A 17,613-nucleotide genomic window follows, 5' to 3' on the forward strand; every position below is an offset into this window, starting at 1 on the left:
CGAATTAGCATCATCATGAGCACTCACTTTGACAGGGATGTTTGTCCAGAAAACACTGCTGGAGTTTTTGTCCCCCTCCAAGACAGGGTTTTTGGTTTTTTTTTTTTGAGAGAGAAAGAATGAGAGGCTGTATTGGAGAAAGAAAGTGCCTGAGCGTATTTACTTTGTGCCTTTGTAATTATGTCCAAAAATGATCTTCCTGTCCTACTGTGTCAAATTATTTTGGACCTTTTTATTATATTAAAATAGAGCAAGAGCTGTATTAAATGAAGTTCAGTTCTATAACATATTTAGGTAAAAGATCTGTCTTGAGTATATATGAGTGGCAGCGACTTCGTATTCTGAAGTGCCGATGCTCTGCACAGGATGGAAATTCTGTGTTTGATGAATGCTGTGATCAGCCCAGACTGTGATAGATTAATTCTGCTGTGCTGCCCAGAGATCTACTGGGGGAGCAATTGATTGTCATCCGTATATAAAAATAAATAACGTGTAATACAGATGTAAAAAGAGTGTTACTGCATTCAGTCCCGAGAAATCTGTCCAAATTTGTGTCACTGTGAGATCAGTATCTGACCCTGGGATTAAACACAGGTTTGGTAACCACGCAACGTTTTTCCTTCTAATATTCTTGACGTTATCAGTGAACTTTGTCAGGAAGTGAAATCCATTCTGCAGAGAACACTTACCTAAGAAGGTGCTGGAGAATAAAATGGTTGAAGGATGCTTTAAATTGCTGGAAGCATGTGGCTTTTCTCTAGCGAAGAAACCATACCCTTTTAATAGAGACAGACGGGCCGTTCTTCAATTCTCACTGATTGTGTAAAGCATTTTGATTTGCAAGTAAAACTTGCCCGCTGGCAGGGACAAGATAGAGCTGGAAAAGCCAAAGGGCATCTCTACCCACTCAAATATTTCAAACTGATGTCACCTTGTTAAGGCATGCGTATTTACGTCACTGTGGATGCTTTTATATTTTTTGATACCGAGCCTTTTGACCTTTGGGAGTGCTGAACTGTTCCTTCGTTGGCTATGAACACTGGGAATTTCTGGCAGCTCTGCTGAATACGGACAAAAACGGGTGATCCCTGGGAGCGATTATTGCAACACGTGTGCAGTTGCTGCGAGCAGCCCATGCGTGTATGTGCATGTCTGCCTGTGCTGTGCTTTTCTCTCTGTTCTAATGTCACTGAAAGAGCTGAGGTGTGATGGAAGCACGTTGTGGCCAGCTGGGGAGCAGGACAAGGGGGGAAAAACCCACAGGAATGGAAGAAAACAATACGTCCCCAGTAAAATGTCAGCCCGTCTTTTCTCCTCTGGAGAAAGTGAATGCAGATATTAAAGAGCTGATCAAAACCTGATTGAAATCAATGAGGTTTTTTCACAGTCTTTTGGGCTGGACACCTCTTCAAGGAGGTTAATGTTTTATAGGGTTTTGGTTCAGTGTTTTATATTTGCAGCAAGGTCTTCATGTCATTGCTTTCAATGAAAATAAATTGGTTATAATGTAAAACTGGAGCTCTGAGTAGAGTTTCCCTCACTCCAGTTAGGCTGGGGTTGGAGTTGGCCAAGGTCGTATAGTTCAGAAGAACACAGTGAGTGTAACCTTGCTGCTTCTAGGGCACACATGGGTGACTTGCTGAGCTTTGGCTCAGTGATCTGAAACACTGATAGAAACTAATGATTCTATTTGTAACTTTTTTTATTGCAGGCTGCAAACAGTTACCTGAGGGATCAGTGGTTCCATTCTTTGCAGTGGAAGGTAAGCCCTGCACTTTACAGTTTTCCTTGTAAATCTCTAGGAATACATTTTAACATTGCTCTTCCCTTGGTTGCAAGAGCCGTGCGTGTCTCTTTTCCTCCACAAACCCTAAATCAGAACGTCTGTGAGTTTCGCAGTTCCTGGAAGAAGTAGACACATTCATTTGTTACACAGCTTGATGTTATCAAGACGTGGTCTCATAGACAGAGAGTAAATTCATATAGAAGCAGAGCAACGATTGAATGGTTTTGGATTTGCACTGTGAAATATAACACATTATGGAATGACTGCAGCCCTGGCATATGTTTGGGGCTCGAGGTTTACTTGGATTTATTTTATGTTTTTTTGGCTTTTGTTTGTTTGTTTTGAGAAATTTTGGAGAAGGAACATCTCCTAGAGTTGCTTGTTGTAAGTAACATCAGTCTGTTATGCTGCAGTCTGTGTCCACGCTTTGGAATTATTTAGTTCTCAGGGCAGTTTCCATTGCAGAGGTCTCAGCCCTTTCTTGTGCTCCACCAGAACAATGAGCTGTTTGCTCTGAGCAGGGCCAGCGGGTCACAGTGACGGCGTTGTGTCTCAAAGCAGAACATTCCTCATCACAAGCTGAAGCTGCTGACCTTTGGATGGAATCTGTATGGATGTGAGATGCAGCTGGAAGTCAGCTGTGGCCAGGTGCTGAGCGCGGCTGTCCACTGCCCTGTGGTTTGATGCCAAAGTGCAGCTCTGCAGCTCAGGCCTTCTCCTCTCAGGGTTTCAGTGAAGCCAGCCAGGTTAGCTGTGCAGTTTATCAAAAATTCAGCCTGCTGACAGCAACCACATGTGAAAATAGAAGGAAGTCCCTCCCACCAAATCGGTTTTGCTGTGGGTGTTTCTGATACTCCTGGTGTTGGAAAATAGTTGGGTGACAAAAGTGCAGTGTCTGTGTGCTTTGCATAGCCATTGTTGTCTATCAGAATTGTGTTCTGAGCAGGTCCAGGTTCTTATCAGCAGGAGCCAAGCGTCGACAATTCCTTTTCCAGACCACTGGCAAATTCTGCAACCTGTTTCCCCAGTTGCTGAAACGAGCACAGAACAGTGGTGCTGATAGCAGAAGGCTGGGCTGCAGTGTGGCACTGTATTTTGGCTTCTTGACAGTATCATTAACACAATGCTGTTCTGGTCTTGCTTTCTTTGCAACTCCTGAGGATAACAAAGAGGCAGCGAAGCTTAAAGCGTGAAGGCAGTATCTCCATAAATTCCCTCCCCTTTCGGCAGGCAGAAAAAGGCAAATTTTCTTATTCTACATGGTCATGAAGCAGGACGTGCGAGGCACTGATGTGCTGCCAGCACACGCTTCCCTCTTACAACAAGGCAAAAATCAGACTTGGAAGAACAGCTCTGAAGAACGTGAGGAGCGTAAAGATGCAGTCTGAGCACCCCCTGCCCACTCCCCCCATCGATGTAATGATGAAGAAAACGTCTGGGCAGTGACCTGGCTTGCTCACATGCCTCTTGGTTATGGAGAGGGAGCATTGCTCTGTGGGAGTTGTTTTTAAAAGAGTATTTCTTAAACTTTCCAATGCTTCTGACCAAGCCTCTAATTTTGGGAAAGTCTGAGTGATTTGACTTGTTGCAGAGTAGATTTTATTTTTGCTTCCTTGCTTCCCTCCCCACCCCCAGTAAGTTCACTTCTGAAAAACAAGTGAAACATTATCTTGATTTGAAAGACCTTCCCTTTACCAAGAATAGCAAGTAGCTTTTTCCCATAAGAACAAGGACAGGGTTTAGTCACTCCTCAGGTACTTTACACTAACAAATTCCTCTTTGCTAACACGGAGGTAGTTTTGACGGGTTTTGTTGCTTAGCAGTTGAGAGAAGGAACACCTGATAACTTCCTGCTCTGTATTTTGGAGGACATTCGGCAGCTTTAAGTGAAACCACAGCAGAACTAAGAGGCACGACAAACGTTGGGCCCAGGGAGAGACCAGAGGAGCGCAGTTGCGTGAGCTGCCCTTGAGAAGCTTGCTGCTTTGAGCCTATGGCTGTAAGAGCCAGGTGCCCATGAAATTTGCGTGTTTTGATGATTAAGCAGGTAGTGAGGGAAGCCACACAAAACTACGAAGCCTATTCTGCTGGAATGAGTCTATTTACACAAAGCACCAGCTGGCACAGAGATCGCCGCAGCTGTATTATAATTGGGCGGTTGTGCTGATGAATGATATATTTGTCCAGTGGTCTTGCAAATAACAGGTCAAAGCATTTCTGCGGGGATGTAGAACACAGATGCAAAACGGTGCAGATAACTGTAGCGTAGTTACTTGGGGGAAAACAAATACTCGGCAGAGATGAGCTTGCTGTTGTTTGTATTTCTGGGGTGAAAGCATCTAGTGGGTCCGGCTGAGCCCAGCATCGCCCCCTGTGCCCTGTGTAAACAAGGACACAAGGCACAAGGAACCCACTTCATAGCTGGCAAACCCATATGCTGAGCTCCCAGCAGTGGGGATTAGCCTCAAGCATACCCTTCTGATCTCACAACAGGAATACTTGTGTTACAGCTGTGGGAGCAAACTGGTGTCCTGTCAGTATCTTTCCGCCTCCTTTTCCTATGTGTCAGGGCTTCAGAGTTGGTTGTGGTTTGCATGCTGTTTGAGCATGCAGGAAAATGGCTGGGTCCAGTGAATAGCTGTATTGTTACACATTCGGGGAAGCTCCCTACGTTTGGGCATTGTCTGGGTATCCCTTGGTCTCGTATGAAGATGCCAAGGTCTGTGAGAGCTTTCCTCTGGCAGTTTTAAGGATTGTGGGACACTGTGGGAATGCAGTCTGCCAGCCTGCACCCTGGAAATCATTTTTGTTCCAGAAACAAACATTGAAATAAAAACGAAGAACGATTTCTTTCTGCAGCTTAGGGAATAATAAAAGAGATGCTTCAGATAAACAGAACTAAAAGAAAACCAAACATGTAATTATCCATGTTTTAGATCCAGTTCCAAGAGGTTTTATGTGTCATCCAGCTAACTAGCTGTCAGGATGCTTACACAGCTTTTTAGGTGTGACTCTCTTTGAATGCTGCGCTCGTTGAAGAGAATCTTGATGTCGGGGCATTCTGTTCCTCATCTGCTCATTTTCTCTTTGGGCTTTTCATTTCAAACCCTCCCACTAAGAGCTATGCATAATTCCTTGTTTAATCTGAATATCAACAACTCCTAGAGGATTTTTGGCCACCTCAGCCTATTCTTAGAAGTACCGATTTCGTTCGGGTCGTAGCTAAGCCAAACTGTCTTTGTCCTCCAGAGAATAAACAGAGCCTGTTAGCAACTGTCCAGATCCTGAAACATAAACAAATCATTAATCCATTGTGTCAGAAGTGTTCCTTTCAACCAGGGAGGTTGGTTTGAAACCATGATAAGTAATCTTTGGTACTTGGAAGCTGATAAGTCATAACAGTGTATCAATAAAGATAACAACATTTTCTGTGGATATACAACAGAGAGTAACACATGCAGTTCACTGCCCATTCTGGATCTAGGCTTAGGTATGGTGGCAACCAGCCATTGCTGGAGGGGACGTCTATGGCCAAGCTTGGCTTTGATGGGTGCTGTTATAATTCTGTGACGCACACAGATACCCAGTATGTACCCTGGCATTTTCCCAGATAGTATCCATCTAATTTGTTGGCCATTTATATTCTGCTGTCTTTGGGGTGAGGTCTGTTTCTTTGTACTTGTTTAACATGGAGCACGCAGAGGTGCTGTCCCCTGAAGAAACCATTGGGTCCTACTGCAATGTACTTTAAGTACTGATCATGGAAAGATCAAAACGACAATCTTGAGGTCTTCTCATGTTGGGTCTGGTCTTCTGGTAGGCAGCGCAAGTCTTGATTTACATTTGTTGGGAATGCACCTGAAGGTTCTTTTTAGCATTCTGGATACTAAATTCTGAACACCACCTGTGCTATGAGATGTGGGTTGCTGGTGTTTCCTAGTTAGCTGAATGATGCAGCAATGAAACACGTCAGTTGGAGGCCTTGGGGGAATGTCCCGAGCTGACACAAGACACAGAGCCTAGACCTGGGGCTGAAGTATGACTCAAGCTGGGAGCTCTGTGTGCCCGTGACCTGGATCTTCTAGAAGGGCTTGCCTATGTCTTGTCTTTCCTCCTGATGCTACTAACCAGTCCTCAGTTCTCCTCTCATGCTGCTTTGCCAGGGATTTTTACCCATCTGTTAGCAGGACGGTGAAAATACACCAACTGCAGAATAGTTCGGGCTGGAAAGAACCACTGAACATCACCTGGTCCTCTCGTCACTCACCTCCCCTTTCATCCCACCCATTGCAGGATGTGCTCTGGAGTTGTGTGAGGTTGCTCAGGGCATGGACAGCCCAGCTGTGAAGCCCCAAGCAGAACATGAGGTTCACATGTGGTCTCAAGTGCTGAGCAGAGGGGAGCAGCTTCCTCCCAAAGCTGCCTTTGCTCGTGCAGCCCGCTGTGCCATCAACAAGCACGTTCTCTTTGCTTTAAAATGACCTTTCTGCACCGACTCCATGTTTTGATTCCCATGAATTAGGAACTGGAACAATGCTGTCATTTGGGATTTGCAAACATTTTGCATCGAATGCTAAAACAAGTATTGTTGGCCCTCATTCAAAAACTTTAATTTTGATTTAATATTTCTCTGGTTCCCTTAGGTATTGTTTGATCTGTGTCTTCAGGAAATAGATACTTCAATGCACAAGCGGCCCTATTAATTGCAAAGGGATTGCTTGTCATGTAAAATCATACTTGACCTGAATAACGATACCCTCTCTGGTTTTTACTGTGTGCAGGTTACGAATTCCCTATCCATTAACACAGAATATTTTTATACAGTAGGTGATTTACTCAGCTATGTGTGAGTATCAGTGTCTGTATCTAACAGGGAAAGTTCAGAGGGGGTATTTTTCTGTGCTTTAAACCTACAGAAAATTAAGAGAAACCGTTCTTGAAAGTGTGGTGAAGCTTTCCTTGTGTAGAAGCACCTTTATGGTTTTGTCACCATGGTAATGATTAAAAATAGTGCTGATACAGGAGTGGGGCTTATATAGAATTTAAATTATGGCATTAAAGAAATTTATAACCTTAAATCTCAGTAAATCATGCCTTAAAACTATGAGATCAGGAAAAAAAATCACATCAGTTACGGCTAAAAATGCCCGCATCTGTCATTTGTATTTAATCACCTGATTTACGATCTGAGAGGAAGCCTTGATACACTGCAACAACTCAATAGCTCTGTGCTGTACTTCGTACTGAAAATATTATTCATCAGCACGCTCTCGGAGCAGTGGCTGCTGCACTTTAGACCCTCTCTGTAGTGGTTGCACAGCACACACAACTCCCGTTGTCTCGACCATAACTTTGCTTTCTGTAGCCAAAATCCTGAGGTATTTGAGTAGAGCACAGCATTTCACATTTTCTCTTATTGGAGGTTAAACAATAAATCATTCTTATACAATTAGGCTGATGAATGCCTCCCTCCTCCCTCCCCCCCCCCCCCCCCCCCCACTTCTGTGTCCATGTATGATTCAATGACAAATCGGTGGGAACCCAAGCTGTGGAATTCAGTTTTGCCTCTGAAAGCCTCAGGGCATTCGAGAGAGAAAAGCAGGCCACAGGTGTGTGCTGGTGGTTTTATGCTTCCTGTGGAAAGGTGGCATGAAGTGCCATCAGACGTACAGCCTTTTGTTTACGTCAAGGTTGGGGTTTGCTGTTAGGTGCTCTCCCCCACTGCTTTTGGCTTAAGGCATTTGCATGAGTGCATGAAGCCCGTTGGCTCTCTCACTTTCCCGTGCAGGTTTGGCCAGTCTCAGGCTGTGTGTTATCAGGTGTCACTCGAAAAATCTTGGCCTGGCTTCTCATTGCTGAGATCTTGCTTTGCTAGAGGTGCTGTCAGCAGCTGAAAAGCATCACTCTCACTTTGGGATGTGAGAATTATAGAATCATCGAGGTTGGAAAAGACCAGTAAGATCACCTAGTCCAACCATCAGCCCATCCCCACCATGCCCACTAACCATGTCCCCCTCAGTGCCACGTCTGCCTTTTCTTGAACACCAGCCTGTTTTTTGGGGAGGCAGAGCTCAGGGCAGTTCATCAGCTAGTACTGAGATTCAAGTAGAAACTAAATAATTATTTTCTGTCTTGCTTTAGCAAAGTCAGGACCAGCTCTAAATTGTCACCTCTAGACTTTGATGCTATCCTATTCAACCTGATCTTAAGTCTGAAGATAGAAGGGTGTCGAAGACAGCTGAATAAACAGACCAGGTTGTTACTGTGTACTTAGGTCTCAGCTCTGAAGAGGAGTAAATACAATTGCAGGAGTATGTTTCTTCTCAGGAATGCTGAACTACCAGCCAAGGGGATTCTCATTTTTGTTCTGACAAGTCACTCTTCGGCGTTATTGCAGGGCTGCCCATATGGCTAATTCTTTGCAATTCAAGATTTCCAGGTCAGGGTGACCACTAGTTTCACCAAATCACAGCTTCTCCTCTATAGCTGCCATAATGCAGCGCTGCACCAAAATTAAGCTCCAATCTCTCACTCAGGTTCGTAGCTGTAGAGGAAAGGTAAAAATTGGGTGTTTAGCAGGTCTCTTACGAACACAGCACTGTCAGTCTTTCCCAGGAGTGTAATTATCCTGCTCACACGATGCACTGGGTGTGAAAGCCTGACTCTGGGAGCTGGCATGCACTAAGTGCCTTGTTAAGCTGCTGTATTGGGACCCAGTTCTGCATTATTGATGTTTTGAGGACTCTTGCCAATTACTTCATGGGTATCTGGAGAAGACTTAAAGGAGCCTGAAGCAGCAAAGGAGATCTAGGTGTTGTTTTAGATTTCTCGTTCCTGTCTTGCACGTTTGTTTCTTGTTTGTGTATCCATTGCAAATGCATATGTCTCTTTTCTGTAGTATTTGAGATGGGAAGCCTCCATTATTGGGCTGTGGCCTAATAGATGCATTGAGGGCAGCGGGTGGCTGTATGACTTGTTTGCATCAGCCCTGCTCTGAAGTGGTGGCACCTCACAATCTGGGCACCCCATAAACCCTGTGAGGACATGCTAACCACACACTACGGGTCTTGGTTGGGTCTTGCACATCACACAGTGTTTGTACAAAGTAGAATTAAGAATGCAAATTGCAGATCTGGTGGCACTCAAGTAGGCTAAAGGACTGCAGTAGATTTGGTGATTTATGCTGATTTGGTGCAGTGAGATGAGATATAAAAATGTGGAATGAGATGCTGGGAGTGTCTCAGTTGCAGGTGCTGCTCTGAAACCTGGTATTTCCCTGTGAGAAAGTGGGAAATGCAGAGCTCTGAAGCCCAGGGATCTGAAGCCAGAAATACCCTGGTTTTTTCAAGGTCCTTTTAAGATGCTTGCAAGCATCAAATCAGTATCCAGTATCCGTGCTCTCCCTAAGGCTCTGCAGCAGCTCTCTGACACAAACACGCTCCTCGAGCCGTGCACATCTCTCTTGCTGACGACATTGATGATGCAGGTGCACATGAGAGAGAAGCCAATCTCAAAGCCATTTATGGTGCTGGAGTGCTAGGAACTCAGCAAAATAATGCATTTGCCAAGGAGGAGAGAGTGAAAAAGGTGGGTAAGCGTCCATTTGGAAGGCTTTGCTGACTGGTGAGCGGGGAGGAGGGCAGGAAAAGGTGAGGGTGCCCACTGCTAGCAGCAGAAAGTAATATCGAAAGGGGATGACGTGGCTTTTTAATCTCGTTTGCATATCTGGGTAGAAATAATTTCTGTGTATGCTCCTTGGTGCTACCAAAGCTTACTGGCATTTCCCAGAAAACAGAACTGGAATGGATTCTCTTCCAGAGATGATCTTTTGTTAAGAGTTCCTCCCACATGTAGCATTGGCAGCTGCTTAATCCTAATTTGAGGTGGTTTCTCAGGTGGCAAGTTCCCCTGATCGGAGTCCCTTCGTGCCCCAAAGGACTGGCATACCCTCTGCAGCTGTGCAGTAAGGCAGTGCCGTGCTTTCCTGGTGACGAACAGCTGTCGTGCTGCGTGGGATGGGAAGGGTGCCGGTCAGTGGGGTGGTTCTGCACAGCAGGTATGTGCCTGGCTGTTCTCCACGGTGGCCTTGTGCACAGCTTTTTCTCTGGCAGACCTGGTCAAAGTGCAACGATAAGATTGCGCGTGTTCGTTTTTTTCCTACGCACTATCTCTTCTCTGCAGCAGCAAAGTCATTTATTCCCACCGCAGCCTGAGTGCTGGTGGATGTCAAGGACCAGGCTCCACAGACACGGCCCTCATGAGTGGAATATAAAGCGCACAAATAGGTATTAGAAACCTGGAGCAGTCCTGTTTGGTGTCAGGGGCGTTCTGTAACACAGCTGGTTGCGTTAGGTCTGTGCACAGCAAGTGCTGCACCTGTGTAGCAGTCTTAATGTCACAACGTTTTGTGACTTCTGCTTTCTTTGATTCACGCTAAGCTCCACAGTCAGGCAGTGCCTGCTGTAGTTGAATGCTGTTTGTTTTCCACACGCACTGCATTGCAGTTAGTCCACTGCAGGTTTGGGAAAGTGTATATGGTACACACACAGTCCTGCTTTTCACCCAACAGCTTATTTTATTCTTTTTTAATTATTATTTATTTATTTATTTGATGGAATGTGATTCTGCTGACTGCAGTGTGTGCTGCAGAATCTCAAATGCAGAAGCATGTCAGACTTATTCCTCTGCAAGCTGTGGGTTGTGCCCACAGCAATCCCGATGCCCAGACAGGGTACAAGCCAAGCAGTTGCTGCTCTGGAAAAAAAAAAAGAAAAGGGCCAAAAACACTGCAGCAGGGAGCAGTGGGGTCCCGCAAAGGAGGAGACAGCTGTGCCTCAGTGAGACTGAACCTTCCCCCTGGTGATGAGTCAGAGGCTGTCAGAGAGCTGCGGATGAAGCGGGTGTCTGGCTCCTGCCCTAACTGTGCAACTCCTGCAACCTCTGCTTGGGGGATTTTCTCACTCTTTCTCCATAGGAGTTTAAAGCAGCCCAGGAGGGGTTTGTGAACCCCACCAGCCTACAACAGAGCGGAGCTCTCCAGTACATGAGGGACAAGGCTGGTGGTCGGTTAGAATGAAGTTTTTCGTCCTACCCAAGATTAGGAGGAAAGGCACCATGCGACTTAAGCTTAAAAACAAAACAACGACCACTATAAACCTCTTATTTTCAAACATTGATTCTTTTGGGGAGACGTTGCATGGGATTTGCAACCCGAGACCACAGCTCTGTCTCTATTAATGTTTTTTTTTGCAAGGGAGGAGCAGCTTCTTGTGCTTCTGCTAGAAACCTATCTGCAGTCATAGTGAAATTCTGCATAGCCAAAGCAACATTAAAAACAAACCCTAGCTTGGCTCCAGTACGAAAAATACAGAACAGCAGTTGCTGTGTGCAGGATGAAAGCTGATGTTTTGCCAACCTGAAGTGTAAAGCTGATGCTGGAACCGGGGCCTGAAGAATGGGAGTGTTTGCCAAAAGGAAATGGAAGCAGGGATGGAGGGTTTCGGGGAATGCATCAAAGTGGGCCCTGCCAAAAGCGTCTCCCATGTGGACAGGTCTGGTTACGAGAGTAACCGCATTAGCCCATGCAAAGTGCAGCTGGAGCTGCAGTTGGCCTTTTGCATTTTCTAGGTGGGGAACGGCATCTCAGATACACAGGAATCTGCCAGCTGTGCTCCTGTGTCTTTGTGACAAAAGGCTGCAGGCAGGGGTTTGAGAGAAAGGCAAGAGACCAATGAAAGCAAAGCCCAGGTCCTGTGCTTGCTGGTGGGAAGCCCACCGCTGGCATGCTCTTCCTTCCCCATGCGGGGCTAGAAGGAAGCCACGATTTTTGAGCTGCCTTCAGTGTTTGGAATCACATAAGCTATATTCAGATGCAAATTTGTTTTCAGTGTGGTCTATAAATTTGAGATCTGCCATCCCTTTGGTAGGTTATCCTTTCCTTCTCATCCTTTCATCCCAATTTGTTGCTGAAGGGTATCTTTGCAGTGGTCTTGAACACGTCAGAGAGCACAAGCCTGGAAGGATGGTGAAGTATGGGACAGTTCTGATCAAAGGAGGTGGGTGTATATGTAGTGCAAACATAATACACTTTGGGAGCAAGTTCTTCAGCGCATGAACATCACAGTTGCAGTGAGGAGCTGCCCTGTGAGCCCCTCGGTCCTTTTCTCCCTTTCCCTGAAGCTGAAATGAGGTCTGCGTTCCATCCTTTTAAAATTCTGTTTATTTCAGCATTCTTTTACTCCTGCAGTGTATTGTCCCAGTGGCGTCTGAGCAAAGGACAAGCTCTGTGCCTGTGGCAAGTGCCCGTTCAGTTGTTCCAGTCTGTATATTAGTAACAACTCGACCCACGTCACTGCTTGCTGAACCCATTGAACTCTGGTAGCTTTGAAACAGTGCTGATTTGGGTGTCCCGGGTTTCTTGCCTGGGTTAGCTGAGGTCTGGAGTGAGGTGGCAGACACCAGTGAGGGGTGTGCGTGGGGGGAAGAAATAGGAAAAAAAAAATAAAGGAGAGGTTAATGAATATAGGCTGAAAAGAGGTTTGCGAGGAGATGTTGCAATGGGGAAACACAGCAAAGGGATATCAGCTTTCAGCTTGCTCCCTGCTGCCCAGTGCTTGTTGGTGGTGCTTTTATTTAGATGTGAGTTAGTGATTAGTGGGGAGGCCTGAGAGCCAGAAGGCTTCAGTCTCACTCTGGTCCCACAAGAAAATCATCTCAGTGTACTTGCACTGCTTCTCCTTCCTACCTTTAATCATCTAGACCATGAGCTGCTCAGGGCAGAGACTGCCTTTTGATGTATTTATTCAGGGTCTATGTTCATGAGTACCAACCTCAGTGCCATAAATAATGTCAACTGGCAGAAACTGGAGAGTTATGTAGACCTTCACTGAGTGAAGATCAGGAAGTGTCCAGCTTACAGAATTTCAGCTATGGTAGGGAGCAGTACGTAAGTGTTTCTGTGCAAAACCTCCAGAAGGTCAGGAGTTTGCTGCAATATGAGCAGTCCGAGCTCCCTGATTTGTGAGACTTCATGTAAATAGCCTCAGCCCTTTGCCTGGAATGGAACTTTTTGTGGACTTAGTCAAGTAAATTGCTTTTCTTCCCACGGGTAGATCTACCTGCTGATTTGAGCCTATCCCTGGATAATGGGGAAGCACAAGTTAGCAACAGATTATTCTTATGTAGTGTCAGAATGTGGATCTAGCTGAGTTCTGGGGATGCCATCCATGTTGTCCTCAAGGTATTGGGTTAATAGCCAAGATGCCAGCAGGTGGTGCTCAAGAATACTTGGTATTGCTCCTGGCTTTTGTAGGACAAGCCAAAATGTGCATTGAACATTGCAAGCAAGTTTTCCCATTTCTTGTTATACAGCATTTTAACAAAGTGTTCTGCAGCAGTGGGGAAAACAGTTCCAGTTCTCTGTGCTTTTTGTTCCTCTGTACACTTGTGTCCAGCAAGAGGCACCTGCATTTCACATGAGCTCCATCCAAATAAAGCTATAGCGCCAGCTTGGCTCTGCCAGCCCTCACTGTGCCAGGGGACCTCCGTGCAGGAGGGTGACCTTTTCCCTTCTGCTGGAACTGCCCTCGTTGCCCAGCAAGAAATAAACAATTGCTGGCACACGTGGCCCTCAGAGCCACGTACGTCCCTGCTGTAGCTCCTGCTTGGCCATAAAATAAGTGATTAGTTGGGTGCCATTGTGTGGAAAGGGACTGAAGAACAGAGAACTAAAATTTAAGTGGCTATTAAGGATTAGGGTTAGTTATTTTTCCTAATGTAATGTATTAGCTGACAGGAAGACTGGATCTCAAGAATACAGAATGTGGCAAAGCAGGGATGAAGTTTGGTCATCAAGAAGGCCGACTTCATCTTGTCCTTTTTGGCTCAAGCACGCCGGGTGCTTTAAGGTATTCTTTACACGAAAGGTCTTGTTGGGGTCAAGAAAGGCAGCTGTGCCATGCCTTACATTTTTGTGCATTAGAGTTCATATTTCTTAGTTCTCAACAATACCAGTATTATCATCTCTGTCCAGGGAAGTGGTGAATGAGCAGAGGCTATAGATGAGGCCATTATGGGATGGAATAGCATATGAAGATGTCATTTAAAAAAGCTGAAAGTTTCCTATGCCATAGACTCTACTGAGCTCTCTGTTCATAGCGGTGTTCAAAAGCTTTTGAACGCTGATGGCAAAAGCCACTGCCTACAGATTTTTGTCACATGCTTGCTTAATAACACTGGAAAAGTAATTTTTCTCATGTGGGCTTCAATTCCTCCTCCTCTAAAAGAGGATTGAGACTTAGATCCTTGGGTTTCTGCAAGACTTAATTAATTAGAGTGATTTGAGAATGAAGGATGCCCTGTCAGTGTCCTATTCCCTATTCTGCTTCTTCTGGATACTTACTAAATTCAGTGGTTTTGTTTTAAGAGTCAGCTTAGCAAGGTTTTTGGAATGACGTTAGCTGTGTGGTTCTGGCTGGTCAGTAACTAGAAGGGTCAAATTCCAAGCTGGCGTGTGTTATTTTTACTCACATAAATGGTCTCAGGAGCTGCTGCTTTTAGCAAAATCCGTGTGAAGCTGGATTCCCAGCCCAGGATTTTTCTTGTACACATTAATCTTGTGATGAATGCCGTGTGAGCAAGTGAAGGCATCTTTCACACCGTGTTCAGGGGAACAGGCTCCCTGCGCATGTCCACATGCCTGTTCTCCACTACAGGTCTTTGCCCAGCAGCTTTGTTTTTAAGCTCAGGAGCAATTGTTTCTCCTCACTCCGGAATCAGCACAGGTAGAATAGAGCAGATGGCTCGGTGTTGGCCAAGTGCTCGCTGATACAAAGCAAATTGCTTCTGTATCTGACTGATAGGGTTCAAGCTTTAATTGAGGCTTTCAGCAAGGCACTCAACGGTGAAAAGCATTCTGCTGAGAAAAACAGTGGCGTAACCATGGGCAAAGGTTCAGGCCAGCAGAGTTCAACCCTCCTCAGGACAGCATCCCTATTTATTTATTGATTTCCAGCTGCTTTCCCACCATTGCTCAAAACTCCTGCAAGGCTGTGGCTTGGTGATGCACTCGGATGTGCTGAGATCTGGAAGCAGAGGCTGTGAAGCGTGTGGTACTTTTTGCTGGTGTGCATGCAAAGGTGGTTTTCCCTGAGTGTTCCCTGTGAGTGGCTGTCTGCTTTTATAGGTCTCCCCGGCGCAGCAGGGAGCACAGCTCCTTCTGTCTTCTCTCTTACGTGCGTCAGCGTCAGCAGAGCTTTAATTTTTCATGGCTGTCTCTAAAAAGGAAAGGAAGCCTCCATTGCCTTGGATGCTTGGCTTTCTTTTGTGCTGGAGTGGGTCCAACAAAAAGACCCTAAGAAGAGACGCTGTAGATAAGCAAAAGCGAGCTCTCCGTGATTCAGGTTTCCTAAAGACTCCCAAGAAATCTGTGGTGATGTGGAGGTAGTGCTGGCAGCTTAAAGCCATCAGTGCGTTCTCCCTGCCCCAAGGAGCTTGGAAGTACAAAGGTTTTTGCTCTGTTAAGAAATCCAAAACACATTCGGTAGTGTCCACAGCATGTTTTGCTGTTCCTCTGCTTTGTCAGTGGCTTAAAATGCACTGGAAGTGTGAACTGCTGCCAGCATGCATTTGTACTTGCCTGAATTCAATTAAAAAGATAATTGGATTGCTTTATCAGCCTTTACATGTCAGCCCAGTGCCACCCTCTTCTCCCCCCTCCAACAGTGCAGAAAAACCCAGAGCATCCGAAATCTGTTTTTCTGCACGGTTCTCTTTTGTTGTGCTTCAGATAGGGCACAGAGGTGGCTGTGCTTTGTGTTGAGCATTCTTAGGGCTGCTGCTGTGGTGGGGAAGGAGTAAGCGGCCTGCTGGGATGGGCCGGGCAGCAAGGAGAAAGGAAAATGCATGTAGCAGAACCCCAAACCAAAACTGAACGAAGCAGGTCAACTGTCTGCAAAGTCCATCACACTGGTGATTCAAGCTCAGCCAGATTTTCAAGCTGCATGAAATGGGCAGTTTTTGTGACCCGGGGCTTAGCCAATGCAGCCCTGCAGGCCTCGAGGCCTGTGCCTTGGCAAGCCCTGCTCCATATGCTTCGTGCTGTCATCAGGAGCGGTGTTTGGACTCCAGACATCGCTTCCTTGAACTTCTAGAGTTTCATCAAGTCACCTCTGGGGATCTGGGTGGGTGGACTTCCTCTGCTCAGCACTATTTATAAGAGCCAGCAGCCCGCGGTGCAGTCGTGTGGCAATGTGGCTGCCGAGGAGCTGGTGGGAGCTGCCTGGAGCTCAAAGCAGCCAGCAAGGAGTGAGGAATGATGATGTTGGGCAGCCCGAGCATGGAAGTGCTGAAATGCTGCTGCAGGGAGGGCTTAAAGACCCAGCCAGTGCGTTCCTGTCACCACTGAAGAGTCACGACGCAGCATCACAGGAAAGGGAGAAAAAGCCACCTGGGGATCAGTGGGAATTTTTCATCATGATGCAGTTCCTTTTTTTTTTTTTTTTGTTCTAAATGCAAATTCATCAATGAGCAACACAGAATAAAACATCTCTGGAATGATATTTTGACCTCCTCGCCCCTGTGACTAACTCCCTTAAAAAGGTCCTACAGCTTTGGAACCAGTGCAGTAGCAAGTACCTGTGGGTAGGCTGAGGAGTAAGGTGTTTTCAGAAGAAAATGGTGGAAAGAAATACTGTGGAGTTTAAAAACCTGTTTCAAAACAAAAGGAAACCATTGGTTTTCTTTTCCATTTAAATGTATTTAAGTACAGCCTTCTAGCAAATGGGAAAGGCAAAACTCAAAATACAAAGCAATCCACTTGAAGGTCGAATGTAAGTACACATCTAACTCAGCTTTTCAAGGTGCCGTTAACACGACCCTTTCCTTTTCCTTGCAGAAGAAGATATACAAGTACAAGAAGGTGCTCAGCAACCCCAGCCGCTGGGAGGTGGTGCTGAAGGAGATCAGGACGCTGGTGGATATGGCACTGACGTCTCCGCTCCAGGATGATTCTATTCACCAAGCACCACTGGAGATTGTCTCAAAACTGCTCTCAGAGGTATGACTGTGCGCCTGCAAGACACTGTCACCTTTAGAAGAGGGACAAGTAGTTAAAAAGTTCATGCGTGGGTTTTATTTTAACTGGGACTTTCAAAATTCTTCTGCTCATGATTTGAGTGGAATTTGTACTGGTTGGAGAAGAAGAGAATTTGATCCATGTTAGGTTTATTTCCAGAAACAAAACGTGTTTTCTCTCGAGGCTATGGGGTTTTGTTTGGTTATTCATGGTAAATTTGTTATGGATCTGATTCAAGCCTTATTTCAAGTCAGTCGTAAAGCTCCCCTTGACTTCTATTCCACTGGCTTTGTTTGCATGACTGATCATCCTTGTATGAGGCCAACAATATGTATTTGCTAATAAATTCATCATGCAGCTTTCTATTATTACCAGTTATCTCAAAGAAAAGTGTCCTTCTTCAGAGACATCTATCCTCCTCATTTACATCTGTTTCAAATAATTGACTTTTCATGGATAGGAAGTATAATGCCAAGCAGGTTTTTGATGTCCCAGTTCTGATGCACAAACATTTGTGATAACCGTAAAAGTTGCAAGCTGGTGTTGTTGCAGTCAGCTAAGATCTTAATAGCTTAAAACTTTGTGACCTCTGAATGGATCGTGCTGCTGAGAGAGCCAAAACCACCACATTAGTCAAAACCAATGACTTCCAGTAGGTTTGTTGGCTTGTACCGGGTCCATTTTAGAAGAAGGAACTTCAGGAAAACTGTAGCAGTTATTTTACTACCAAAAATGGTATGCAACAATTCTTCTA

The 17,613-nt window shown here is 45.5% G+C and overlaps 1 protein-coding gene across 14 annotated transcripts in view; it reads left to right on the plus strand.

Annotated features, from left to right (window-relative positions):
- The window catches only part of CMIP (c-Maf inducing protein), a 123,094-nt gene that overhangs the window by 72,927 nt on the left and 32,554 nt on the right, over window positions 1-17,613 (plus strand). For all 14 annotated transcript variants that reach the window (XM_040707166.2, XM_423491.8, XM_046899729.1 and 11 more), the window contains 2 exons: window positions 1,712-1,762; window positions 16,680-16,841. In XM_040707166.2, the coding sequence (XP_040563100.1) occupies window positions 1,712-1,762; window positions 16,680-16,841 (213 nt within the window). The remainder of the gene's footprint in view (window positions 1-1,711; window positions 1,763-16,679; window positions 16,842-17,613) is intronic.

This window comes from Gallus gallus, chromosome 11 (genome assembly GCF_016699485.2).
Source record: "Gallus gallus isolate bGalGal1 chromosome 11, bGalGal1.mat.broiler.GRCg7b, whole genome shotgun sequence".
Classification (NCBI taxonomy): domain Eukaryota; kingdom Metazoa; phylum Chordata; class Aves; order Galliformes; family Phasianidae; genus Gallus; species Gallus gallus.